At 42.7% G+C, this 27,956-nt stretch overlaps 1 protein-coding gene across 1 annotated transcript in view; it reads left to right on the top strand.

Annotated features, from left to right (window-relative positions):
• Window positions 1–27,106, top strand: part of ttc7a (tetratricopeptide repeat domain 7A) — a 59,298-nt gene extending 32,192 nt beyond the window's left edge. The window contains exons 17-21 of the mRNA XM_085800823.1: window positions 6,455–6,571; window positions 6,884–6,999; window positions 7,574–7,708; window positions 11,953–12,155; window positions 25,777–27,106. Coding sequence (XP_085656949.1) covers window positions 6,455–6,571; window positions 6,884–6,999; window positions 7,574–7,708; window positions 11,953–12,155; window positions 25,777–25,995 — 790 coding nt within the window. The 3' untranslated portion in view covers window positions 25,996–27,106. The remainder of the gene's footprint in view (window positions 1–6,454; window positions 6,572–6,883; window positions 7,000–7,573; window positions 7,709–11,952; window positions 12,156–25,776) is intronic.
• The last annotated feature ends 850 nt before the right edge of the window (window positions 27,107–27,956 follow it).

The following is a 27,956-nucleotide window of genomic DNA, read 5'->3' as shown; positions in this document are numbered from 1 at the left end:
TTAATCCCATCCTTTGATTCTGCATTCATCTAACGAGATGTTGCAGCATGAGCAAGTGTGCTTTTGCATGTGCATGTGTGCACTTCTGTGGAAGTGTGTGTATAAGCATGCCTGGCTTATGCCTTCCAACACAAGCATGTCTGCCTTTGTTGTGTATATCTTTTTCTCTTTTTCTAACTGTTGTGTGTACACACTGTATATGAGACTAGTACAACATAGAGATTGAAAAGGTACAACATGACTGCTACAGCAAGGGGGAGCCAGAATGACAGGTCATGGGGATGATATCTGACCTGAGACTAAAGATCATAGACAAGCTGAAACATCCATAGTTGGTTACCAAGAATAAGCAAAGTACCCTCTGAAAGTCTACTAGAAATTGTGAGTGCAGACAGACAATCCCTACTGTGACCATCACCGAGAACAACAAGGTGATATACACAACAGCAACAGTGATTCTTAAGATGCCTGGCTACAGGAAGAACATCAACCATAAGTGGCAATATCCTCCATGTAGGAGAGGGCTGGAGGCCAAGGTAGATTAGGTAGCTATCAGAACTACAGAAAGGTGTGATAAAGAAAGACCTGCCCAAGAAGCACAACAAGCTGCCCATACCCAAAGCCTTGGAGGCTGCTGATGCCCTACCTGAGGCCCCCACATATGCGGGTGTACTGTGCACGTACTGTGTGCAGCGCAGGACTCCCTGCGCACTGTCTGCGGACGTTTGTGGTTTCAAAGTCGAACGTACAGTGTCTCATTTAAAACAGGTCGATTTGAAGATTTCCCTACGAGCAGTCTATTGTGTGACACCGAGTACGCGTACGTAAAAAATTGAGCTTTGTGCGGACGGGTCCGGTGGATGTCTGCTTTAGGTCCGCACTGAGTCCGCCTCAAGTATGCGCGGACGTCCGCAGAGTCAAGTACGCCTGAGTATGTGGGGGCCTTTACTCTGCTCGACTGAAAAGGTACAACAGAGAAGTAGAGGCCAGGAGAAGAAATAGGATCTCTTCACTGCGTGGCAGGGTCATAACACAAGGCTAGATTCACAAAGGCTGGGGACTGAACAATACATGACAAGTATATGGGAGAATGGGGCATCACATAACACCAGTGCTCAGTGGCTGGTGGATCTGAGAGCAGACGACTGCAGTCTCCCTGAAGAGGAGCCAGTGACCATCAGAGTGGCAAGCATGAAGCACGGGACAGCACCAGGTTCGGATAGGATCCTCTACTGGCTAAACAAGCTAACTCCACTCCATTAATACCTGGCAGCACAAATGGCCCAGCTATTCATGGATTGGACCAACCCAGAGTAATTAACTAAATGCTGAACAGTCTTGATCCTGAAGGATCCTCAGATGGGAGAGACAGCATCCAACTACTTACCAATAAGCTGCCTCCGCACAACAAGGAAGCTCCTGTTGGGTATCATAGCAGCTAAGATGAGAAGGCACATGGCTCCGTGCATGGGCAGGGTCCAAAAGGGAATTGGTAAGAACACCAAGGGTTCAAACCACCAGCTCAAAGTAGATAATAGAGCAGTCACTCAGGACCGAAAGGCCAGACATACCAATGTGTGCACTGCCTGTACTGACTACAAGAAAGTGTATGACTTGATGCCCCACACATCGCTCCTAGAATGTCTTGAACTCTTCAAAAGGAACTCAATGGGGCTGTGGAAAACAACTCTAGAGGTGAACTTCAAGCCAATTTCACAAGTCATCATCAAGTGCGGCATACCAAGGAGATACTCTGTCCCTGGTGCTGTTTGAGAGGGTTAGGTCTGAACCCCCTCAGTCAGATCATCACAGAGAATGGCTATAGATATCAGCTACAGAGTGAAGCAACCATCTGCCACTTCCTCTACATTGAAGACATCAAGCTGAGTGCCAGGAGGGATACAGACATCAACCTACTGCTCCACACCACCAACATCGGGATTCAACTCGGACTAGCAAAGTGTGGTCAGATGGTCTCCTAGAGAGGGAAGGTGGACAGAACTGAAGGGTTCAGACTACCAGAAGGTAACATAGCAGATGTTGAGGACAGCTGCAAGTACCTTGGGATCCCACATGCAGGAACCACAAAAAAGCCACAAGCAATTCAGCCATATCATGATCCGAATACCCACACACAGTAAGGCGAGTCCCAAAAAGTCATCTGAATGAGAAGAAGAAAATTCTGGCTGTCAACACTGATGCCCTGCCAGTAATCAGATACCCCACTGGCATAATAAACTGGGTAAATGAGGAGATAGAAGCCACTGATATCAAGAACAGGAAGTGCCTCCCAATCCATGTAGGCCTACCGTAGATCCATGCTCATCATGCTTACTGAATACCTCAGGCAGCAGAAGCTCACTGAAGAGGGAGAACAGACAGGACCATCATGGGAGGGCAAACCCCACAAGCAGGTAGAAGGAGTGGCTGATGTTTAAAAATCCTACCAGTGGCTGGAAAAGGCACAGAGGCACTGACCATGGCAGCACAGTAACAGGCTCTGAGCACAAGACAGACAGAGGCTGGGGTTTGCCATACCAGGCAGCAGCCCAGGTGCAGTGCAAAGATGCCTCCAAGACAATCCAGCGCATTACAGCGGGGTGTAAGATGCTAGCAGGCAGGGCAAACATGGAACGCAATAACCAAATGGCTGTATTAGTATACAGTAACATCTGTGTTGACTATGTGCTGAAAGTACCAAGGTCAAACTAGGACACACCTCTGAAGATGGTCAAGAATGACAGAGTCAACATCCTGTGGGACTTCCACATAAGGACTGACAAACTGGTAATGGCAAATCAAAAGGGCATAGTAGTGGTGGACAAACGCTACAGTATAGTAATAGATGTTGCAATCTCAAGTGACAGCAACATCAGGAAGAAGGAGCATGAGAAGCTGGAGAAATACCACGGAATGAAAGAAGAATTAGAAAGGATGTGGAAAGTGGAGTCCATATGTGTGTGTGTGTGTGTGTGTGTGTGTGTGTGTGTGTGTGTGTGTGTGTGTGTGTGCGCGTGTGTGCACTTCTGAGTCTGCCTGTGGAGAATACACACTCTGATCTGTGGGAGTACAGAGTGAGTAATACTGTAGATGTACCACTTCTCCAAGGGAACATTATTAGCTATTTTTATATGGCGTTTACGCTGGCACTCACTACTCTTAGCTGGCCACTGCTGAGCATTTGTACTGAGCTACACTGCTCATTGCCATCCATCCTGACACACTACACTTTGCACACACCAGGCATATTCCCAGGAGGCTGGAAATGACAGCCTTTGCAATCTGATGTGTAGTTGTGAGTGCTGTAATCTTGATGAAATCTAGTTTTCTGGAGGGAAACACTAGTGTGTTTGATGGAGTGGTGAATAACAAAGTGGGAAAGACTCTATCCTTGAATGCTTCAATCAGTATGCTATTACATAATATGACAAATCAGGGGCTACTCGTGACAGAATAAAACTGTGTGAATACAAGTCAAAGAAGTAATTATACATTTCCATTTATTCATTCACCCAGTCATTTATTAATTTGTTCATTGACTTGTTTAATATTTGTTTGTTTATTTCCTTACCTGCAGAACAAGTCCTGTAGACTACTGTAAACAGACTCACCAACCAAGGCTTCAAATTCACTTCTTTCTAGTTTACCTATTGCTGCACAACACATTACTGTTAGCATGAACTGGTCCTTAGGCTACTTACCAGTTTTCCTCTGAGTAGACAGCACGAGAAGAGTAAAGTGCTAATGCTAACTATGCAGCAATGACAAAACAAAGCTCCAGATTCTTGCAGTAGGCTCCCTGGTAGGCCCATCCTCCTGATGGGCTTTTAATGTGAAATACCTGAAGTGCTGAGACAAAATAAATTAGAGGCCCGTTTGCAAATAGTATGACAATCAGGCGCATTATTCTTAATGTTGTGAATGCTCCATATCACACATGTCAAACCCAAGGCCTGGGGACCAAATGTATTTCTTTTATTAATGGCCGTCCAGTATAGCGCTCACAGTACAAATCATCCCACAATATACTGCAACAGCAACTGTACGGTTATGACCAAGCAATAGATTGACAAGCGCCAAGCCCTATCTGGCATGAACAAAATGCCATAGCAGAGAAACTAGGCACTAAGACAGTAAAGCTCTGTAGTTTTTTACACCCTTTTCTGAAATCACAATACAGTTTTCTTAATGAAAAACAATTTTATTTTCATTCATTATATTTGTATTTCATTTTTGTTGAGAACATTTACAGTATGCTGGCTGATTATTATACTGTATGAAAACTGTCAATACTGGTTGGCTTGATTGCGACATACTTTTACATTTTGGCCCCTTGTGATTGAGTTTGATACCCTTGCTCTATACTCTGTGTTTGTATACATACAGTACAGACCCCTCAGCATGTGTGTATATGAGTTGTTTCTCTTGGGGGAAAGGGGGCGGGTGCGGGGGGGTTCTGACTTCACGGCACATATTATACATGTACACAGTTACTGTAGCTACAAAATCACAGCCTTATCCAAACTATGTACAATGCACAACGGAAGGAGAGAACCCTTGTGTTGACAACCGTCTGTTGCAGAGTAGAAGAAAGTAGAAGTAATTTGTGAATAAGATCAGTATTTGGGCTATAAAGACACACAAAGACACTAATTGAATTTAAGATGGAAGTTTTTATGTCACGTTGCAACAGGAGGATTGATTAACACATGTGCACTCATGTGCAGTTCAGCCCTACTATCAGGTGTATCCTTAACACAACATCCCTGGGCGAGCCCTTGTTATCCACTTGTCAAAAAACCCAACCCCCTTCCTCCCACACACATAAAATTTCATTTTTTTCTTTTTCCAGCATCTCTTCTTGTCACACCATCTACACACACACACACACACACACACACACACACACACCCTCCCCCCTGTTGTCTACCAACCAGTGAGTTCGTAACAAAGCACATTTCACAGAGTGTTTTATCCCCTGACACAAGCTCATCTCGCTCTTCTATTGATTCCTCACCTTCTCTCCATGCCTTCATCCATGTCTTGGTCCTTAGTCCTCCCCCTTTCTCCTACTCTCCACCCCCACTCCCCTCACCCACTCCCTGACAGGAGAGTACAGAATAATTGGAGAAGCCATCAACAAGAGGGAGGCAGTGGACAGCTAGGCAGGCGGGCGTCAGATGTGGTGAATACCATAGTCTCCCTGTCTCTCACTCTCTCTCTCCATCCTCACACTCATGGATGAGTGATGCCCCTGACAGACTGCATCCTCCGAGAGCCCCTTCTGGCAATTACTACACAACCACACAGACACACACACACTCACATCAGAGACTCCCACATCACTTAACCAGTTGTCATCAACTAAAAGGCCGAGCGGAAACACTCCATGGCCTCTACTCATCAACCTTTCAACGGTCACAGCACATACACACACTGCAGCGCACGTACACATGCATGCACTCCAGCCTGTAGTTCTTGATGACAATCTTTACCCCCACTCTTTTTGTATTGATCTGTGTTTGCCTCAGTCCACACACATCAGTTAGATGGCCAGCTACTGTAAAAGCCCAAGCACTTACACAGGGACAGAGGTTTATATGTCTGCATATTTCTATTTTCTATTTATTTTTTTGTGGCCCAATAGACACTTTTGATAATACTTACTAATTCCCATGGCTCATCCACATACTGTAATATGGCCCTATGATGAATTGGCAATTAACACAGAATCTCTCTTTTTAACGCGGAATATCGTGGAATTTGTCATAATTTGACTGAAATGCTGTTTTCGGGTGAAAGAGGTATCTTTCTAACTAAAAAAAAGAGAACTAAGACACTAACCCCTCAATACAGAGCTGAGCAGTTCCCAGGTGACTTCTATGTGTCAGCTGAACTGTTGTTTTGCAAATTCTGCAACATTCTGTTGACTGGAAGCGTAAAAATACATGCAAGGACCACCTACTGTCCAAGAGCCATGTGAAAAACAAGGAAATTATTTTTTTTTAAGTAATATATTTATTTTACTGGAAACAGTTTAAAGCTCAAGCATACTACTGTATTCTATTTAATGTATGTACATTTTAGACATTAACATTAAAAACACACTCTTTTTGGTAGTAAAATAAGAGTAAAAGGTAAAAAAAAAAAAAAAAAAGACAAGAGAGAAATTAAAACAGAAAAAAAAAGGAATTTGAGAAAAATTAAAACAGATTTTATAGGGCCCTACACATAGTTGACAGTTAACAGGCTGTATGTTCATACTGTAGCTAATGTGATCAGTGACAATAAGGTTTGATAACAGGTTTGACCATGTTTGGGTCCAATCCAGTTTAGAGTTGACTATATTTCAGGTTTGCCTAGAAGGGCACACAAATTATGGCAACAAAACACTAAGGTGCCATAACATTAAACAAAGATGTGTAACGTGTCTGTGTGTTTGTGTGTGATCCAGTTTGCTGTTTACAAAGGTTAAGCTTGAACAAGCCCTGTTTGGCCCGGCTGCAGCCCTGCAGACCTGTGAAGAGATGTTGCAGTGCTGGCAGAGCCGCTATGATGTCAGCCGCTCCAGGTGGGTGTGTCTACAGGATATGTCTTCGTGTGTGATGTCTCATGGCTTATGCATGATAAAAGAGGAGAGGGAAGCCCCTGCTGTTCTGCTACTGATTGTATTGATTATTTATTTTGTGTGTGTGTGTGTGTGTGTGCATGTGCATAATGTTATGCACTCCTGAGTTCCTTAATTGCGTAAGCGATGAAATTTCTCCATTGGTTGTCCAATGTTGCTCTTTCAAAGCACAGCCAGGCAGTATGTGTTATGTTACTGGGTGTGTGGGTGATGGTATTGTACATGTCCTCATGGTTGCATGCATGTGCATTGCAGTGAGACAGATGACAGCAGCAGTATACCAATGCCTGAAAGGACAGAGGTCATCCCTGCTGGAAGCAGGAAACCGTCCATCCACCTGACCCTGCCCGACTTCCAGGACAACTCCACTGGTCTGCTCAGTCTCTTGCTGGTTTAAGTGTTTCTAAAGATAGCATGTTTGGATTGCAGTATGCTGAATTGATTGTTTTCCTTCTAGATAGTTGAACGTTCGGGTTAGTTTCAATCCCCCTGCATTCTGCTTAATAGATCAAAACTACATATGTTTGCATGTGTGTATCTCAGCTGTGGCCCACAGATCTGCTCTATACATATGAATGATCTGACTCACCTCTCTGTCAGTGTCTCAGCCGGATCACGGGTCTGTACACTTGTCGTTCAGTCACAGGATACCTACTGATGTTGTGAAAATGAACAGAGAGCACTGAGCAGCCTCTCATCCTGAGCCTGGCTCTGTTCTGTCATGGTGTTACTTTCTGATCGCATAGTGATTTCTGTTTCATGATCCATCTTGTCATATTAAAGGGGCTTGAACTGAATCTGAATGTAGTTACTAGGGCCAACATTTTGTTTTCATGTGTGTAGCATCTAGTATCTGTAACATATTAACATTTCATTATGTTAAAATCAGGATCAGATTTCTTTAGTGCACCTACAGCTTTTGTCTTTTTACCTCCTTTCCCACAGGTTCATTGAGTCCTTCATCAGTTGCAGTGTCTCGCCTGGACGCGGCGCTCTCTGAGGTGTCGGACATGGGCTCCACCCGTCGCCACGGACCCACCCACATCTGGGCCACCCTAGAACGCATTTGGCTACAGGCTGGTACGACACTGATACACGTTGCTCTGACACAAGTTTTCAAAAGTTGGGGTTGGAATCTCTTGGAAAATTGGACTTGTCAACCGGGAATTTCTCCTCATTTTTAGTAATCACAATGTGTGCCAAATGGAGCTCTTGAAATGATAGAAGGAAGGGACTCTGCATGGATTTATTGACTGAGAGCTGAAAAAGAGTTGGTTATGAGGAAACTTTTCTTTTGTCATGATAATCATATTCCAGTTTTGTGATTCTCATGGTTATCAATACCCATTGACAATCCCATGTCCAAAATGAAAAGAACATTGATTTCAAACTTTTAAAGCTTTCCAGTTCTGTTTACAGTGAAACTGTTTGCATGTAGATTTTTAGCAGGCACCATCTTAAAGGAGTATTCCGGTAATTTTTGACCCCTAAATCGTTGTCCTGAAGGTCACGCAGTGTTGGGGGGAGCAAAAAACGCCACTAAAATTGATGCAGGCAAACCGGAGTTACACCATGGCTAGACGGCGCTAGGGATAGCAACAACGCTAACCTATGGGGGCAATTTTTTCAACCACAACAAAGACTCAAAAAACAATCAAATATCTACATGACTCAAATCCGTAAGCTTTGTGGAAACGGACGAAAAATGGACGAAATGAACGCAGAGTATGGACGAAAGGCTCCGTCCGTATCCATATGCATATTTAACGTTGAGCATAAATGGGCCTTTAGGCTATGGTGAGTGTCTACATGCAAAAACACAAAGTTTATACTGTTTATACTGTACACTATGAGTTCAGTGGTGTGTCATAAGGATTCCAGTCATGTACCATAGATATTTGATTGTTTTTTGAGTGTTTGTTGTGGTTGAAAGAATTGCCCCCATAGGTTAGCGTTGTCGGTATCCCAAGCGCCGTCTAGCCATGGTGTAACTCCAGTTTGCCTGCATCAATTTTAGTCGCATTTTTTGCTCCCCCAACACTGGGTGACCATCAGGACAACGATTTAGGGGTAAAAAATGACCGGAATTCTCCTTTAACAGGTGACAGGTGCCATTGACAATACTCACAATTACCTGCTCATCTGTACTGTGGTCATGGATTATTTTGCTGTTTGTTCTACAGGGAGTTGTTGGCCAACCTGCACACATATGCACACATTTTGAACACTGTTTCTGATTCCATTGGGTTCACCTACACTAGTTGGGAAAAACTTGCAATAACATCAGCGATATGGATATACAACAAAACAACTCCTGCCAGACATAACCTTGTTCACACAACATAATTGAGTGTGATTACTGCAGCCATTTTCTGCTACATTTACCATCACAAACAAGACTAAATAAGGAAAATGTTAACAATTTAGCGCTCAGAGCCATTTCAGTCCCATTGAGTGCTACATACCTTATGTAGGAGTCCACAGTTTACCTGCATACACGTGGTCACTGCTCTATTAAGGGCAGAATGGTAGTGATGCATACAGCTATTACTTCCACTTTTTCAGCCTTCAGTCTGTATGTGGAAGTTCACAAGAGAGCAGAGCATTAGCAGGAACTGAAGGGGGAGGAGCACGGTGATGCTCTGCACAAACAACACTCCAACTATCTGCTTAGCTTGAGTGGATGAGGCATGGGAATGGGAATCCATATAGCGACTGAGCGAAAGGCAGTGATGCAACCAGAATAGCAGTGGTGCTGGAGCAGAGAATGGGATGGGTGGAGAGGCCAAGGGGTCACGTCCCCCGTGGGCCGGCTGTAATTTGAAGGTTATTTTCTACGTCCGATCTGTGAACCTTTACTATTCCTCTGCTGAGAACAGGCAAAATAGAACACACTCGCTAAACTATGTGTGCGTGTGCGTGTGAGACCCCTCACTCAAGGCTGAGCCAGTTTTACCACCACCCGCCCCCCACAATCCAACCCCTCCCCTCCCCTTCCCTGGCCATCTTCCCAGCATTCCTCCTCACATCGGTCACTTCCTGTCTCAACCTCACACCCTCATTGACCGCATAGAAAAAAACCACACACACTGTAATAAGGATACAAGGGTCATTCTATGAAAATGGTAGCTTTTTGAACAGCAATTTCATGTTTCATTTGTATTATTTTTTAACAACTTAAACATGGTCACATAACAGTTAAAGGGACAACGAGGAGTTTGTATTTGGTTATAAAAAAGTCTCAAATTAATGTGGATGAATCTACGCTACCCACACTTGTTAATGGCTCCATTCTCGATAATTATATCGTTTTGTCTCTATCGTTATTTTGTTATTATTATTAGTGGCGGAAATGTTGGGTGAGCCGACCAGCATTTCCTACTTTCGGTTTCGCAGACGCTGCCCGGCGGGTCCTGGGAATAACGCAGCCGAATCGCCATTTATGGTCGGAAGTACGACGGTATCTGATCGTCTTCGAACCTCCAACTTTCATTCTTGATGAATGAAAACATTCTTGGCAAGACGTCCGTCTTGCGCCGGTCCAGGAATTTCACTGTGCGCACTGAGGCTCATGGGAAATGTAGTGTGAAAACACTTCACTTTCCAAAACTCCTCGTTGTCCCTTTAACCACTTACCATTATAAATCAACATAAATTACAGCTTAATGTATTTTAATATATTATGTTAAAAAATGCTTGTGGTGGTTGGTGTTAATGATCATCACTGGTGTTACTAACTAGAACAATAACACCAGTGACAGTAAGACTGGTGACACATCGACAGACAAGATGGCCTATTCAAGCAGGCAAAACCACACTTCTTAACTTGTAAATATATCAGCTTATCATACAATTTGATCAACTATTTTAATAAAATTTCCTTTCCCCTTACTATAAACTCAGTGATGCATCTTAAATCCTCACATGAAATTACTGGTTAAATCTTAAAATTGTCAACATATGAAAAGAAGGTGCTGACTAACCATGTGCTCTTCAAAATGGACACGCCTTTAACTCTTGACCCCAGAAGATGTTTGCAGAGATGAAGTAGTTTTAGGGTTTTACAAATAGTAACAACAGTGGCATGAAATCAAGGGACAGCTATTTTTTGTAAACTATTTAAATTATTTATTGATATTTTCATTTTTTAAAGTATTAAACCAAACAGCTATAACACTTTACTTTATTTAAAACAGGAGAAAAACATTTATTTAAATTCAAAATATGTCACTGAACCATGACTCCTTACCCGAGGGACAAGCCAAATTCATGTCACTAACCAGATTTTCAAGATATATTTTTTAAAAAAGTGCATTATAACTGTCTTATGCATTGTTTAATAACAATAACACACTTTAATTACAAAAAAACATGTATATTTTGTGTCATTGTTTAACACTTTTGAACGCTGTTCCATAATGCAGGGACAGGAAAGCCACCATTTCTAATGACCCACAAACACAAACACATGTAAGCATGTAAATGGACTGTATACATGTATACACTGATCTAATAGCTTCCTGAGCTCAGGTGACGAGCAGAAAGAGGGATTACATAACTTCTCACTGAATCGTTTTCCCCTGAAATGAAGCTATGAAAAGGAACCCTCGGGCTGGGAAACGGCTCTTTTTCATCTGACAGAGGTAGCATGCAGTATTCCCCATCTGTGAATGTATGAGACACAGGTAAACAAACAAAACATTCACTTGCCAAACACACACATGGGTTCACACAGCACTCAGGAGCAGACGGCGCGTACAATGTCTTTTGCACAGCACAGTTCACTCCATATCTCAGTCACACGCACACACACACACACACACACACACACACAGGGCTGTCTGTGTTGAGAGCCTAGAGGTTTCTTTCCCAGGGTTTCACTGGGTGTTGACCCCCCATTGACTCATGAGAATGATTGACAGGCTCCCTGCTACAGCATCCTGTCCATTCAGTGGTCTGCTCCGTCCGCAGGGGGCAGGTCCTCTGGTCCGCCCTCAGTCCGACGGCTTATCGGACAATGAAATTGCTTGTAGACATAATTCTGTGTATGTGTGTGTGTGTACATGTGTGTGTCTGGGGTTTGTCCTCATCTTCCCAGCAGCAGCAAAGAGAGGAGGCAGCCAGCTTCAGTATGTGATGGCCATATTTAGTCAAGACTTTCATGACTTCCCAGGCACTGCTCCCACTGTGTGTGTGCGTGTGTGCGTCTAAGTATAGTGTTTTGTGTTAGTATTTGAGTGCTGCACAGTTTACATTTGAACATGATACTGATGAATTCAAAGTTAAGTAATCTCACTTTCACTGTCTGTCCATGTCCACCACAGGGGAGCTGTTCATGGCAGACGGTCGACTGAAGGAGGCCCAGTTTTGCTTCACCGAGGCCAGCTCGCTCTTCCCAAATTCCTACTCGGTGCTGCTGCAGCGGGGCCGCCTGGCCGAGCTCCAGGGACAACTGGACGACGCCAAGGGCCTGTATGACGAGGCCCTGGCCATCCATCCCACAGGAGAGCGCATACTGGTGCACATGGTGAGAGACAGTGAAAGCTTTCCAGACTGTTCCTTTAGAATTTAAACAATTTCCACAATTTGAATCCACAAAATAAAATGACATGTAATTCAGTTTGACATGTATTCATACAAGCATTTTTAACAGGTTATAATCTATTATCTTAAAGGGATAGTTCAACATTTTGGCAAATTGGCCCATTGCTGTAATGACTAGTCTTAGGAGTAGGTTCCTTACCTTTAATTGTTAGTGCTAGCTATTTTTAGAATGGCGGAGCCGAGTCGCGAGTTGCTTAGAGCTAAGCTACGGAGGCTAATGGGATTTCTTGGTTTCCCTCATCAAACTCATCAAATACACAATCCAACAACTCCAAAATGCTCTGGTGGACAAGTTGTGACCTGCACATTCACCACGCTATGAGATAATAACGGAACAGAGTTGTTTTCGAGGTAAATTCATGCAAAACCGCTGATGCACATTCCCGTCGGGAGCAGTTTTTCGGCAAGCAGTCTCTGCATTTTCCGCAAGAACAACGCCGTCTCTTAACGTTTCGTTATTATCTCATAGCGTGGTGAATGTGCAGGTCACATTCACTTTTAAGGGATCTGTAAATTTTAGCATTGAAAGGATTTGTAAATCAATGTTTCATGGGATATTTTATCACAGCTTCATCTGCACTGCCATGTTTAATATCTAATAATACCTCATCAGGCTGAGCCAGGTGTGCTGGTGGTCGTATACTGTGCGTACTTGTCAGTGTGTGACAGTTTGGTTTGTGTTGCTGAGGTTAACAGGTAGTGTTTCCAACTCACTGACTTGGCTGCAAAGTACAATTACAAATATGAATCAATGATGTCACAAATATGCTAATTAGACCATAGTATCATTTAGAAACTATTCTATACTTGCAAGCTTTCAATTGAAAGTGAATTAGCTACTAGTTTTCACTAGTTTCTTGGCAGCTGGTTTTAATCATTATTCTTATTGAACTGAGCTAATCCATGCGTTTTCCAGCTTGTTCAAGCATTGTATGTAGTTGTATAGTGTTTGTATAGTGCCTGTCTGGAAACACGATATTAATGTTGGTTTATGGCGATTGTGTTATTGTTGTGTAATTGTGTGGCACATTAATATTAGGAGTTACTGTACTGTATCAAATTCAAGGCTGGTTTGCTATGAGCTGCTAATATTAGCTTGAGAGCTGGTGGTGGAGATGTCAGCTCCTCATAATCATTATTCTCCTCCCATGTGCAGCACTGCACTGTGTCAGTGTCAGGAGTGTGGTCATTATACTGTAGTAATATCACATTATATCCCAGTCATATTCTGAGACGTGTTAATTAGTCGTGGGCAAACTTCAAATTTCAGAAAATAGAAAGAAGCTTTGGTCCGTAACCAACAAAGGACAAACACCGCTCAAAGACTGGCTTTCTCTCGCCTCATCACTCCCCCACATTTCTTTCATCTGAGCAGATCCTCTCTCTCTCCACAGCATAAAGATAATCTCTCTCCCACTTCCACCCACTCTCTTACTCAGTCTCTCTCTCCCAGTCTGTCCCCCAGATGATCCACTGGATTAACCACAATTGTTCTGACCTTTGAACTATCTCTGTTGTCATGGTGCAGCGACTGGAGAGGGAGAAGACTCACACCACCTGATAGTTGCTCAGACACAGCTCACACACACACACACACACACAAACACACACACAGTGGGAGTAACTGTGGCCTCCATAGTGACCACAGATGTGCTGGTTGATATCGCTTTATACTTCAGCACTGGCCCCCTTGTGACCACATAAGGCTAATGCTTTTCCTCCTACTGTGCACTTTAGTCTGGGTGTGTTTGTATCCCTGCGTGTGTGTCTGTGTGCGTCTGTCCGCGTGTGTGTAGTAGTCCCTTTGGGGGAAGACAGAGGTACGCGTCTTTTCCATATTTGGCCTGTGGGAGAACCAATCCCAAGGGGTGAAAAGTTGAAACCAAGCCAGCTGGCAGTGTCCTACTCTGGGTCTCGTACAGGGCAGATGTGTTCTCCTTGTGTGAGTGAGTGTGTGCACATGTGCATGTGTTAAGCCATGACTTTGTTTGTGTATGCCTGTGCCCTCCTCCCATGGATTTGGCACACACATTGACTTTTTTGTGTGTATAAACTATATGCACACAGCAGGCTTCACAAAGTTTTAAGACTCCTTCACTTTTTGCACAATGCAGATTTATTTTTTTAAATGGATTTAGTTTTGGGGCCATCAAAACTAAATCCATTAACCCATAATGATAGAATGAAAACATTTATTCTGCCAAAGAAAAATCAAAACATTCAGTTTTCATCTTGTCACTGTGGGTTATTAAAGGTAGACCGAGGCAGAAAAAAAAGCATTTCCTTCTACAAATCTACAATACAGTGCAATGTGCTGAGTACTGAAGCTCCTGCATTATAAAGGCACATGTTGTAATAGGAACTGATATAACCCAAATACAAAAATGGTGCAATATGAAATTCAGTATGTTGTGGATTATACATTATACATGCTAATGGAGCAGGGTGCTAAATAGTTGCATCTTCCATGTCTGGAGCCTAAGTGGGACAGTGTGTGGGACATTTTTATTTGGAGCACAGTCCATATTTCTGGCTTGCATCAGCCCTCCAGAATACAACCTACAGTTGCTGCTACTCACTGGCTCTGGCTTCATGCACTTATTTTTATACTGTATCTGCTGTGGACACTTTGTGTGCCGGTGGCCCATTTATTCTGCTCTGCCTTAAGGGGAACTCTGATGATATTCTTGGTTGATATTCTTACACTTGAGCAATTATTCTGCAAAAGTACATACTGTACTTTCCTTGAATGTCCTTAAGATCTTTTACAGCCTTTTTTAGTGTTGAGCAGCGCTGAATAAAAACCTGCTCCTGCGCTCCTTCCACCACGGGACCTTTGTCTCATTTTCAATTTTTTTTTTCTGAACATGCAGGATCGTGTAAATATATGAACCATGTAAAATGTCTAATATTATTCATATGATTATTTGGCTTTTCATGGGCAGTTTACAGTTGCAATCTAAACTAATATAGGGACTCGCAGAGAAAGAGAACACTGTGTGATATGTAGCAAAGGCCTCCAGATTGTCTCCAATTGGTTAAATCTTTGCATTAAATGAAATATGAATTTTGTCATATTTAGTCTGAGCCATTCTCTTCAAATTTGGTACATACTTTAGTGATGAACTCATTAGATTTCTGACCCCTTCCACAGCAAGATATTGCTCAGCCTCTCTGATCCAAATCTACTGCAGGTGCATTGTGATATACAGGGCCGTTGCTAGGAATACTGGGTCCCCTGAAAGAATACCAAAGTGGCCCCCTCCCCCCTTACTTTTACACTTTTTTTCTTAGACTACGTATGTATTGTTTTTTTTATTTAGCCTACTTTGTTTTGATGCTAATGCAGCATTACTATGAATATTAATCAGGGTCTAAGCAGAATAATTCAGTCATACAAAGATTAGACTGGGTTTTTTTGTGGGCCCCACTGGGCGCTGGCCTGGGCCCCTAGAATTATCATCAACGCCCCTGACAGTAGTACTAGTATTAGTACACAGGCAGGGGAAACAACTAGCCTGGGTCCCTCAACAGAAACATAAAAGTAAAAGTAAGTACTGTACTTGATACTGTAACCATGTCTTGCTTAAAAAAAGAAACATTTGGGATCAGTGACTTTTCTTGTAGCTGCCAAGCAACAGTTGTGAATGAAGAACACACCGCGTGCAGGTATTTTGTGTAAAACAATTTTTACTCAAGAAACAGACAGACTCTGGATCTCCAGCTAAAACCACAAACTGTGCAGTACACTTAAGCTTTGGAGGCTTGTGTAGGCTTATGGTAGGATAGACAGATGGTTCATCCAATCATCTGTCAAATATTTTTTTTCAAAGTGCTGTCCGTCCCTTTTCCAAACATCAACAAAGCCCTCCCAGATGGCTCTGTGTAACAAACCATCTGGCACGTCAGGTTAAGTCTGGAGTGTAGTAGTAATTTTCTCCACAATAGCCACAGTAAATGGAAAGGGGGGAAATGTGAGTAAGGGAAACACGGAGCTGGAAGGCAGACAGAAGCTCCACAGCAGCTCCATAACACACCACCACCATCTTCCCTTATTCACCACTCGCCATTTTACTCCACTTCCACAGGTTGACATCATCTGTGCCTTTTGATTTTTTTTTTTATGAGAATGCATGTGTGTGTGTGTGTGTGTGTGTGTGTGTGTGTGTGTGTGTGTGTGAGAGAGAGAGAGAAAAAGAGATGCCGTAATCAGACAGTGACTCACGGCTCTAGTTAGCTGCTGGTTTCAGAGTATTTTGGGATGAATGAGGGTGTGTTAGTGAGAGTATAGGGCAGTGGTATGCTGTGTGGGTGCAGAAGTTAGCGTGTGCTAATGATTAGCTGCCGATTTCTGTTTTAATGTCTTGCGTGTCGTTGCAGCAGTCCCGCAGGTCTGATCGGATCTACACAGCTGTTGTGTTGGTCTGTCACCGCATCAGACATAGTCAGTCAGCTTTTACACATTTGTTTGTCTGTTAACCTCACCATAGTGTGGCATGTGGTGCATGTGCGTCTGTTGTGTGGCCCAGCCTTGCTTGCGGACATGGTATGAAATGAATCTGACCCACTCCCAACATCCTCCACATCTCATCCCTCCTGTTCACACACATATGCACACCTACGCACATTCACCAAGACTCACACACACACACACACACACACTTAACACAGACACTTTACTCCCCCCCCCTCTCCAACAGAGGCATATTCATACACAGCTTCACATATGCATGCATCCTCTCAAGGACGAGGACTTTGTGCTCATTGAATTAATTGCGTTCCAATTATCAAATGCCCCCCATCTCTCTCTTCCTCCCTCTCTTCCTCTCTCTCTCTCTCTCTCTTCCTCTCTCTCTCCTCTCCTTTCTGCGTGGATGGGGGTGGTTGTCAGCTGATTAGATAATGCAAATACATTATTTATAACACTTTGCTCGTTCTCGCCGCTTTATGGGATTGCCTAGCAACCAGGGAAATATATTCTATTGAGCAAGACCTCTGATAACCACAGAGGGAGGGAGGGAGAGAGAGAGAGAGAGAAGAGTGTGTCAGAGAGGGAGAGGGAGAGAGGAAGAAAAAAATCCGGGTTGTGATTGGGAGTTGGCTGGTGCTTCCGTTGCTATGTATGGCTCATCTGGGCTCACTTATTTTTTCCTCTTTCTTTGACACCTCTCTCTTTCTCTCTATCTCTTTTTCTTTCTATTCATTGTTCCCATTTTAGCTCTTTCTAGCTCGCGCACATTCTCTCTCTTGTCTTCTTCCCTTGCCTGTGGCTCCTGTATCACTCCTCTCTCATTCCTTCTCCCTCCTCTTTGTCGTTCCTGTTGCTATCTTTCCATATGAGTCTGTTTGTACCAGTGTTATGTTGACTTTTCTATATTCATGTGTCTGCTCCAACCTGTAGGAGGAGAATGCAGGAATCACTTAGACACATTTTTACATCCAACAGACACATGTGTACATGCAAGCGCTATCTTCCATAATGTGTGAACCATAATGGAGATAAATAACATGCAAAGGTCAGTGTGATCAATATCATATTGTGCTGTCAAGACGGAAACCTACTGTGAACAAAGAGGTTTCTAATGGGCGGGTCACTGGTTGGTGGGTCAGTCATTACACATTGTTCAAACCCAGGAAACTTTATTTAAATTTTGAAGGTCCTACAGTTTCCAAAGATACCGTCTGGTTAAATTTTATGGAAATGTACTGAATAGCACAATGTTTTTATTTGATGGAATGGTGGAGCACTTGATGGGATCTTGGGTTAAAGCAGAAGTAAGCAATATTTTTGTGTTAATATAAGTCTTAAATAGTTATATCTTCCGACAGCAATCACTTACATAGAGTGTTTGGACCGAAACACGGGTCTGTCAGTCACTCTGCTCTGCTCTGAGCCGAGGAGAAAACTTTCCTTGTATCCTACAACCTTTATCCAATGAGGAGAGAGAACGGCATGAAGGGCTGTGTGTGCAGCCAAGGGATGCGCCTGAATGTGGTGACGTAGGGACGAGGACCAATAGATCCATGACGAGGGCGGGGGCTGCTAACTCCATCGGCTGACAAGATGTTATGGTGCGTTCAAGGCAACCCGTAACTCGTGTTTTTCCGACCTGTGAAGTCGTACCAGTTTGATCTGGTACGAGTTCACGGGTCGGAAGTTACGAGTGGCCGTTATAGTGACTTTCACAGGCAACAGGTCGGAAAAACACGAGTGGGTTGCCTGGAACGCTACAAAGTCGTAAGTCGTGACTTGAAGCCGTAACTTACGGTTTCAAAAGCCTGCCTGGAACGCAGCATTAGCCAAAACGACCGGATCGCTTACTTCTGCTTTAATATATTTCACTGATTCTGAGCTTCATTGATAAGTTCAAGTGAGCTAAAAGAGAAGATACACGCATAATACTGTCAAGCAGCTAGAATAAAGATGATGATTTTGCCATTGTTTAGCTTAGTATCAATCCAGGTAACAGAAACCCTGGCTCTATCCAGCTCCTTTCTCCCTGTTTTCAGTCTTTATAAGAAGCTAAGCTAATCAACTGCAAGCCATGGCTTTATTATGAGATTAAACAGGGAAAGTGTAGATTAAAGAGTTAATACCTAAGCAAAGTTCAAGCACACATGACCATGGTAAATATAGTAGCCTTGTCTCACCTCATCTCTCCCTGTCTGCCCAGACTTAACCACTGATGGGATTAAGGGTGAAGGTGGAGGCTCTCTTCCAGGTTCAGTGGCAGGGCATGGGGCCACTGGGTTACACTGAGTGGATGTGTGTAGTAGATGTTCGCCTACATGGGTTCAACAGATGGTTATTTAGTGTCATAACAAGCCCTCTGGCTGAAGCATTACATTATTACTATTATCCTTTTGGACCTTAGCGACCAAAACCGTTCCAGTCACCCACTAAACCACTCAACACGACAGAAACTGTAACATAACAACCTTTATTGTAAACTGGAAGAATTATTAGCTTCTCTTTATTCTACACTGTGCCTGGTCAGTCCCTGCTCCTCAGCTATGTAGGCAGCATGGCTGACAACAGCAGATTGCAAGTCTATATTTAGAGTTCAGATGTCTCTACACTGTCTAGAAGATACTAATTCCTCTGCTCAGTGTTTTCTGGGAACTGTTCCATATGACCATCTTGTGACTGACTGATTTTGTATTTATTTCATATACAATTGCTTTAGAAAGTATTCATCCTGGGTGCTCCGCTGGTTCAGCCCGTAAAGCGCAGCCCATGTAGACATAGTCCTTATACCACAGTGACCTGGCACTCCTTCTCCCCATATTTCTGGTCTCTCATACTGTCCTGTCATGATAAAGGTACTAAAAGACCAAAAATATATCATTTTTAAAAAGAACCTCCACACGTCATCTATGCAACTTGTAATGAAATGCTTTAATGTTATCTTATAGCAGAAAAGTTTTTAGGTGATAAAGAAGTTACCCAGTAAATCTTGCTCCCATACATAAATCCCTATGGTTGCTGCTTAACTTTAGTTGGCATGTAAGAACATTACAAAGAACTCTCTGTCTTTGTCTTTGAAAAATAAATTACATTAGCTGATACCAAAGAACAAAAACGAATTTCCCCAATGCTAATCAATTCTATAATCAAATCTCTGCTGGGTGTGTTTTCTTTGTGACATCCAGGAAGCTTTTTTATTGCCTTCAATCTAGCTGATGGAAATGCACTTAATTAAATACTGTTTATTGTTGCAGCATTTCAAAAGTTTGGTTAAATTTCACCTAAAAGATGGATGAAAACAGCACTGCCCACTCACTCAGTTTGGCTTAGTTCAGCTCAGTTGCGCTTTAATGGCACGACAAGAAACCAACCTATGCTGCCAAGCCTGATGGGATCAGCTGAGGTAAAACTGGAGACAGATGGCTCCGAGTAATTAAAGCGAAACCAATAGATACCAGTTTTATCTGTGTAATGCCAGAAACACTCAGTAGCAATCTCAGTGTTCTTCAACACTCACACTCACATCCTTTTTTTTTAATCTGTTCACTCTCCTACCCCCTCTTTTATCTTTTTTCATGGCTGCATTTATAAAGCGCTTTCATCCATAACACCTTACAATTTCTCTCATTCACCCATTCATATTCATACAACAATGTAAAGTAAGCCGCCATGACTTGATCATCACAGGCAATTGAAGATCCAGTGTCTTGCCCAAGGACACTGTGGGTTGGGATTGAACCACCAACTCTGCAATTTGTATACTTGGCCCGTGTCTCATTTTCTGTTGTCACACTCATAGGACACCTTCACCTTCTCCATCTAACCTCATCTAACTTTCTGTTCTGTCTCAAAATGTAAGGCAATAGTTCCATTTTTGTCTGTTATGACCATTGTGTGTGTTAGTGCTGTGCTGTGCAGCATTAGCCTTCCCTGACATGAAGACAATGACCAAAGCCTCTAAAAACTCACTCACATTTAATTTACACAACAACCCAACTTTTTCTTTGTTAAGCAAAAGTTACACCCACAGCTAGTGGGTGTAACTGTGTATGATGAAGTCTTGTCAGGGCCTATTAGATTATCTGCAATGTCCATTTGCACAGGGTTGTTAACCTCACTCTCATATTTCAGTTTCAGTTTGATTAGAGGAAAAACTGATTACTTTCTTGCTGGCTTAATGGCTTCTTCAATAGTTACACATACAGGATCTTGCTCCATCTCAAATCCACCCTTAGCACAACAGTTTGCCACTGATACTGTAAAATGCAGACAAAGGTCACAAAAGTCAAGAGCTTTATCTTGCTCCAGCATGCAGGTACACACTGATCAGGCATTTCATTCTGACCACCTGCCCTAATATTGTGTTGGTCCCTTTTTCGGTCAAATACACAACAAACTGCGCTGCACTGTGTTGTGACAGCTTTCTATCAGAAGCAGCATGAACTTATTCAGCAGTCTGAGCAACAGTAGCTGGTCTGTTGGATGGGAGCACACGGGCCATGCAGCCTTCTCTCCCCACATGTATCAATGAGCCTGTGGCCGCTTCACCACTGTTCCTCCACTTTGATAGATCCTGACCACTGCAGACCGGGAACAGCCCACAAGAGCTGCAGCTGCAGCACATCAGAGACCCAGTCACCCTTGTAGAACTGGATCAGATCCTTACTCTGCCCATTTTTCAACTTTGAGGTCAACATGTTCACCTGCTGCCTAATAAATCCCACCCACTAACAGGTGCCACGATGAAGTGCTAGACTGTTATTCACTTATGGTACTGTATACCTGATTGGTGTAAATACCTGTGTGACTGGGCCAGTTTTTGTCAGTTTAGAACCATCATGTTTACAAGCATTGCACATGTCCAGCCCATTGCATGCAGATCAACAGTGGTCAAGAAAAAACTTAAAGGGATGGTTCAACATTTTGGCAAATTGCCATAATCCCTATAGTTATAGCAGTAGCAGTGTTTCCCATACATTCATTTATTCATGGTGGCCCGTTCATTCATCCCTGCATAGCGCTCGTTCTCCGTTATTGTCGTTCACACACACAGACGAGTGTGCATGCATGAAAGTAGTGCGCAGTAAAATAGACTCGCACGGTCTGTTGTTTTCGATTCATGCAAAACTGCTGATGCGCATTCCTGTCAAGAGCAGTTTTTCGGCAAGCAGTATCTGCATTTGCCTCTAAAACAACTCTGTATCATAACGTTCCATTATTATCTCATAGCGTGGTGAATGTGCAGGTCACAACTTGTCCACCAGAGCGTTCTGGAGTTGTTGGATTGTGTATTTGATGAGGGAAACCAAGAAATCCCCACTAGCCTCCGTAGCGTAGCTCTGAGCAGCTCACGGCTTGGCTCCACTATTCTAAAAATAGCTTGCACTGACAAATGAAGCTAATGAATCTACTGCTATGACTACAGCAATTATGGCAATGGGCCAATTTTATCCTTTTAAACACATTTAGACACATTAAAAACTATAAACTATACAAATTATGTTTGGTAAATTTATTTACTGTATTGACTTTGACCAGGCTAGATGTTCAGTCCTGCCAAGTTAAGCTAATTATGTCTTGTACCTAATGGACAGATGTAAGGTTAACATGATCTATTTTTCTCCTAGAAAAATACCCCACTCTTAAAATAAACTAAAACTGTTTTTTAAAACATTTTACATGATGTATTGTTGGCCATGTTTATCGGCATAACTGTAGTGTGTGTGTGTGTGTGTGTGTGTGTGTGTGTGTGTGTGTGTGTGTTAGCCCAGGAGCTGAATGTGTTTATGCTAGAAACTGGAACAATGTAACCCCTGTGTGTCTGGAGACTGGAGAGCACAGACAGTAAGATGTGGAAGCTAGTGGCTAAACCAGCGGCAAGGAATACATCATCCACCTCCAGCAAACACCCGTACACACTTCTGCTACTGTATACACACAAACACACACACACAAGCTGGTAAATCTGTGTGCGCATCCTTTGACAGGTTTTCTCAGTACCCAAGAGTTTCGATCTTCCTCTGTTTCCCACACAGCAGCACTGTCAAAAGAAGAACAGAGGAAGAGGGAGAGAATGTGTGCGTGCACACGTGCGCACGTATATGTGTGTTGTTTTGTGTGTATGGTTGTGTGTTTGTGCGTGCGTGTGTGCTCTTATTGAAAGTTGCAACAGAGCCCCTAGACAGCTATGTGAATTTCAGTCCAATTAATCTGGAGCTGCATAACAAGACTCGTCTGTCTGACCTCAGGCCAGCAAAGAGAATGTGTACGGTTGTGCGTGCGTGCATGTGTGTGTGCATCATTGCATGCATGCATGTTTGTGTGTGTAACAGATATTCAAAGTGAGGGAGGGGATGATATTGTGCAAGAGTGTCTGCCTGTTGTCACCTTGAGACTGCATATCATGCATGACAGTGTAGCTTTCATGTGTGTGTGTGTCTGTGCAATATGTTTTTGCGTGAGACAGATTTAGCTTCATGCTGTTGGTCAGTTGGGTTAAGCCCTCTGATGAAACAGTGCAGACACACACACTCACACACACTCACACAAAGTTCTGGATGTCACAACACTTTAATATCCCTCACTTTCTCACTCTTACTCTTTTCGACACACACACAAGCCACTTACTCAGTGTATGCATCCATACATTTTATATGAAATAGCCTACTTCTGTCCTCCCATCTTCAGCCATTTCTGCCACACACACACATTCATATACAGTTCACACTGATACAGTCTAAAACCAGTGAGTGTGGAAATCGCATGCATACCCACCACTCTGCCTGGCAGAGCCCTGGGCAGTCGTTGCCCAGCACGCCACCGCAGATGAACACTTTGGAATAACATGTTCTTTAAAGGTACATACCAGTATATTTTATAGCATTTTTATTATTAATGTTCTGCCTTCCACCAGAGACACTGATTTCAATTCAAACTCAAGATGTTTTTGAATCTTGAGTTTTGAATTGTTTGGGGGAGACGGTTACAGCCAGATGCCTTATTGTCTGTCTTCTTACTTACCTGGCTTGTGGACTTAATCAGCTGGTAAGCCAGGAATCACCTGGTTTTGCTCATGGTTGGAGGATGTGTGGATGCTGTGGATGGGGCTGCAGCATGCAAGGCTAACATTGTGCTTGCTGTTGATAAGTTAATGCTTCCAAAATGTAAGCTAGATACAGTAGGCTACAGTAGTAAATCATAATGTCATGGTCTACACATGCTAAACATAGAATATCATATGTGATGATAATAATAATGATAATAACGATAATAATGAGAAGAAGACAAATAAGAATAATTCTTTATTTATATAGTCTGTAAAATAAAGCTATCTATCTATCTATCTATCTATCTATCTATCTATCTATCTATCTATCTATCTATCTATCTATCTATCTATCTATCTATCTATCTATAGCACTTTTCACAGCTCAGAGTCACAAAATGCTTCACAAACAGTTTAAAAGACACAGAAAACAAGGCATCAGAAAGAAAACACCATACATATGTGTGACAGTGGGAAAACAACACTGAATATAACAATTAAATATCTCACGATTCAAAAGCTTGTGGAAAAAAAGGTACGTTTATAGCTGCGCCTTGAAGAGGCTCTTCAGTGTGGGGGGAGGGCATTCCAGAGCTTGGGGGCCACAGATGAAAAGGCTCGGTTGCCTTATGTTTTAAGACTGGTCCAGGGCACAGCCAGGATGTTTGAGTATGGATGAGTTGGAGTTGTTGGAATAGCTGTTGCAGTGTATTATGGGATTTGTAGTGTGAGAAGGGTGAGCACAATACTGGCGGGCCATTAATAATAGAAATATTTTCTCACAGGCCACATAAAATTGTATAGTGGACCAAATTTTACCTGTGTGAAGTAAAATAATGAGTAGGCTAGCCTACACAATTTGTGCTATGGCCACATAGCTAACGTTAGCATTAGCAGCTGTTTTATCACCAGTCAGTAAGAAATGTTGTCAGTTCAGCATCAAACATTGTTGCCGTCAGTCTTGGAGATAAGCATGGCAATGTTAACTTGTACGTTGTTTCTTTTACTCAAATCGGCACGCTAACCAGCCAGCCCCAGCATGTTTCTATGGCAACTCACTGTAGCCTCCAATCCATCCTGAAGATATAGGCTAATACTGGTGAGAGGATGTATTACAACCTTTTTTTTAATGTAAAAGCCACAATATTGCCGAAGCTCGTCACGCGTCAATCAACTCCACACAGTCTCACTCAATGTTAACTATATAGCCTACTTCCAGAGCAGTCACATAATTGTACTGTACAGAGGCCTATAGGTTTAACATTGCAGTACAAAATGTTAGGAAGCTTGTTCCAAGACATCCATGGTTGTCTTTTGGGTGTGACCTCCCAATACTCTTTTTGTCAGCCGGTTCTTATAAATGTTAGATTTTGCCAGAGGGGTTACAGTTGAACATATCCTCTGACATGAAATGATGTTCCAACTGTTTGATGGGATGTAAGTCACTGTAAGTTAATGGCCAGTCTCAGTGCATTAACTGAATCCAGTAAAACCAGGCATTTTTCTCATGATTTGTGGATTTTCTCCCCGACATCAGCACATCGGTGAAAACCCAGTTGAATATGACTCAGTCAAGAGTAGTACAGTTTGTTGTTGCTGCTGTTTTAAAATTCTAAACTAGTCCACAGGACAGCAGGCTTTATAATCCAAGATTTGGATTTTATTTTTTTTGTAAAAAGCCACCATCTGCTTACTTGGTCTTAGCATGCCATGAAAAATGTTTTAATGGTCAACATTAAGGATAAAAAAAATGGTGTATTGTGAAAATGAGAGCATACCATAGGTCAGCTTTTTGACTTAACAAATTCAGCAACATTGTTCTATTTGAATCCCTGTTTGATTACCTTTTATTCTACTAAATAAAGGTTCAAATAATCAATCAAATCTTCATGACACATTTTCTGCCATTAATGGGAATGTCTGATTTCTTTCACTTAACATGAAGAGCAGCCAAACAGTAGTAAACACTTGTGTTACTGCTGAATTAAATTTCCTTTTATTTCTTGTCTCTCTGCCGATCTGTTTGCTCAGGGCCGTTTACTGGTGAGGAACGGACGTGTCCACCTGGGAGAGAAGGTCCTGCGTGATGCGGTTCAGGTCCACAGCACTTCCCATGAAGCGTGGAGCGGCCTGGGCGAGGCCCTGCAGTGTCAGCGCTCCAGTCAGGCCCCAGACTGCTTCCTGACGGCCCTGGAGCTCGAGGCTTCCTGCCCCATCCGTCCCTTTACCATCATCCCCAGGGAGCTCTGAGGGGCCTGGGCTGGGGTCGAGTGGAGCTTTGGGTTCACATTATAAAGGAGTCTGTATGCAGATACAAAAACAGAAATGCTGGCTGGAAATCGACTCAAATCGAAGAATAGTTTGACATTCAGGGAGTAAGATGAGACATCTGTCTAATAATTATGAATCTACTGAGCTTTCATCATCTTTGGACAACTGTCTTTATGCTAATAACTTGCAGTAACCCTGAAAGCTCAACACTGCATCTTAAGAAAATACAATACAAAATTGCAAAACACAAGAACCACCCCCCCCTTCAATCTGTGCTACTTGCTATGCATTTTTGTATTAGTAAGTTGCAGTGCACTGAGCTCTCTGGGCCACTGTACTAACAGTCTCCTGCTTGTGATTTCATAGCAGAAAGATATGAGAATGGAACTAATTTTATCAATGTATAAGTAGCGGGAAAAAAAAGAGCCCCTCCCCAATTTTGTAGCATTCTATACCCTGATGAGTATGTTCTCAGGAATTGAATTGAGACCTCCACTGTACATTCCTAGCATCCACTCTCAAAAAGCTGTATGGAATGAAGAATGGAACAAATATTTATGTTTGCCTATAACATACATACAGTATACTGTATAACCTCAGGAGACTGATCCAGGTTTCATAATGAATAGAAAAAAAAATTACCAAAGATTCTTTTGCAAGTATTACAAAAATGATGATTAACATTTGTAATGACCTTTAATGGCAGAGATGTGCTGGTTACGTCTTGACATAGAATGTATGTTGTTATGTTGTGTGTTATATGTGGAAGCAGATAGGTGGATCATGTGAAGGCTGACAGTCACAACAGCAGCTCCACTTCAGATTTATTTTAGCCTTTGATTTGTTCTGATGTATTCACAGATTTTATGTGCACACACACACACACACACACACACACAGTCATTTCCTATGTCATTATTATGTGTGTATCCCTGTGTTTTCATACCGTGTGTCTTTATGTAATGAATCTTCATGCGTGCGTGTTTGTTAAGGACCGTCCCTCTGGGGTGTTATCGGTCCCTGTTATGTTTGTTCTTTTTGCACAGTACAGTAGTCGACTCATCCCCTAATAAATAAATATGTGTGTCTGTGTGCGTGTGTGTGTGTTGTTTTTTCTGTTTGTGTTTTTGAACTCATCTGTTTGTAATGCTTTCTATTCTAAACAACAATGGCTTTTGAAAACCACTGCTGGATGCCACGTCTTCACCTGCCTTGTCACTTGTGACTAATGGACATCACTTCCGAGTGCCTAACCACATTAATGTGAGCAGTGGGACTGGGCTGCTGGCTTATGTAATACTGCCAGCACAGTTTTCTGCCTCCAACTCCCTCCTCCTCCTCCTCCTCCTTTCTCTCTCTCTCTCTCTCCTTCCTCCTCTATCTCTGTGTGTCTCTCGCTCTTTCCCGGCTCGCCTGATGTGATGTGATGTGGCTTGGTTGCCTAGCAGCCATCCCCTAGTTGGAGTAACTGGGGAAGCGGAGAGATATCTGGTCTGCCGAACAACACACACACACACACACACACACACAGTGAGAGGCAGATAATGCCCCTGTTGTGTGGTTTTACAGGCTTGACAGTGTCTGTTTGATGTCTGCTGTTACCATGTGAGGTATGAGCCAGCTATAATCAATGTCTCAGCCTGCTGTAAATTGATTTGTGTTATGGGAAGAGTCCCTGTCTTTGCTCTCAGCAAACCCACAATTTCTTTACCACCCTGCCTCCCTGCGGGGCTACAAACACTAATCTCTAACCTCTCTGTCTTATTTTAAATCTCCACTATCACCCACATCCCCGACGCTCGCAGCATGAAAATCTCATTCATCAATACTTTGATTTTCACAGAGGAATTATCGATCACTGTCTCCTCTTTTCTGCCATCCGCAAAATCTATTTTTACTTTTTCTCCCTCCTTGCTTGGCGACTCTCCCTTGTTCCATCC

The sequence above is a fragment of the Trachurus japonicus genome, chromosome 15, assembly GCF_045865225.1.
Source record: "Trachurus japonicus isolate A0001 chromosome 15, Traja_1.0".
Classification (NCBI taxonomy): Eukaryota; Metazoa; Chordata; class Actinopteri; order Carangiformes; family Carangidae; genus Trachurus; species Trachurus japonicus.
The sequence above is the reverse complement of the archived record's forward strand: the minus strand, read 5'-3'. Positions and strand labels throughout refer to the sequence as shown.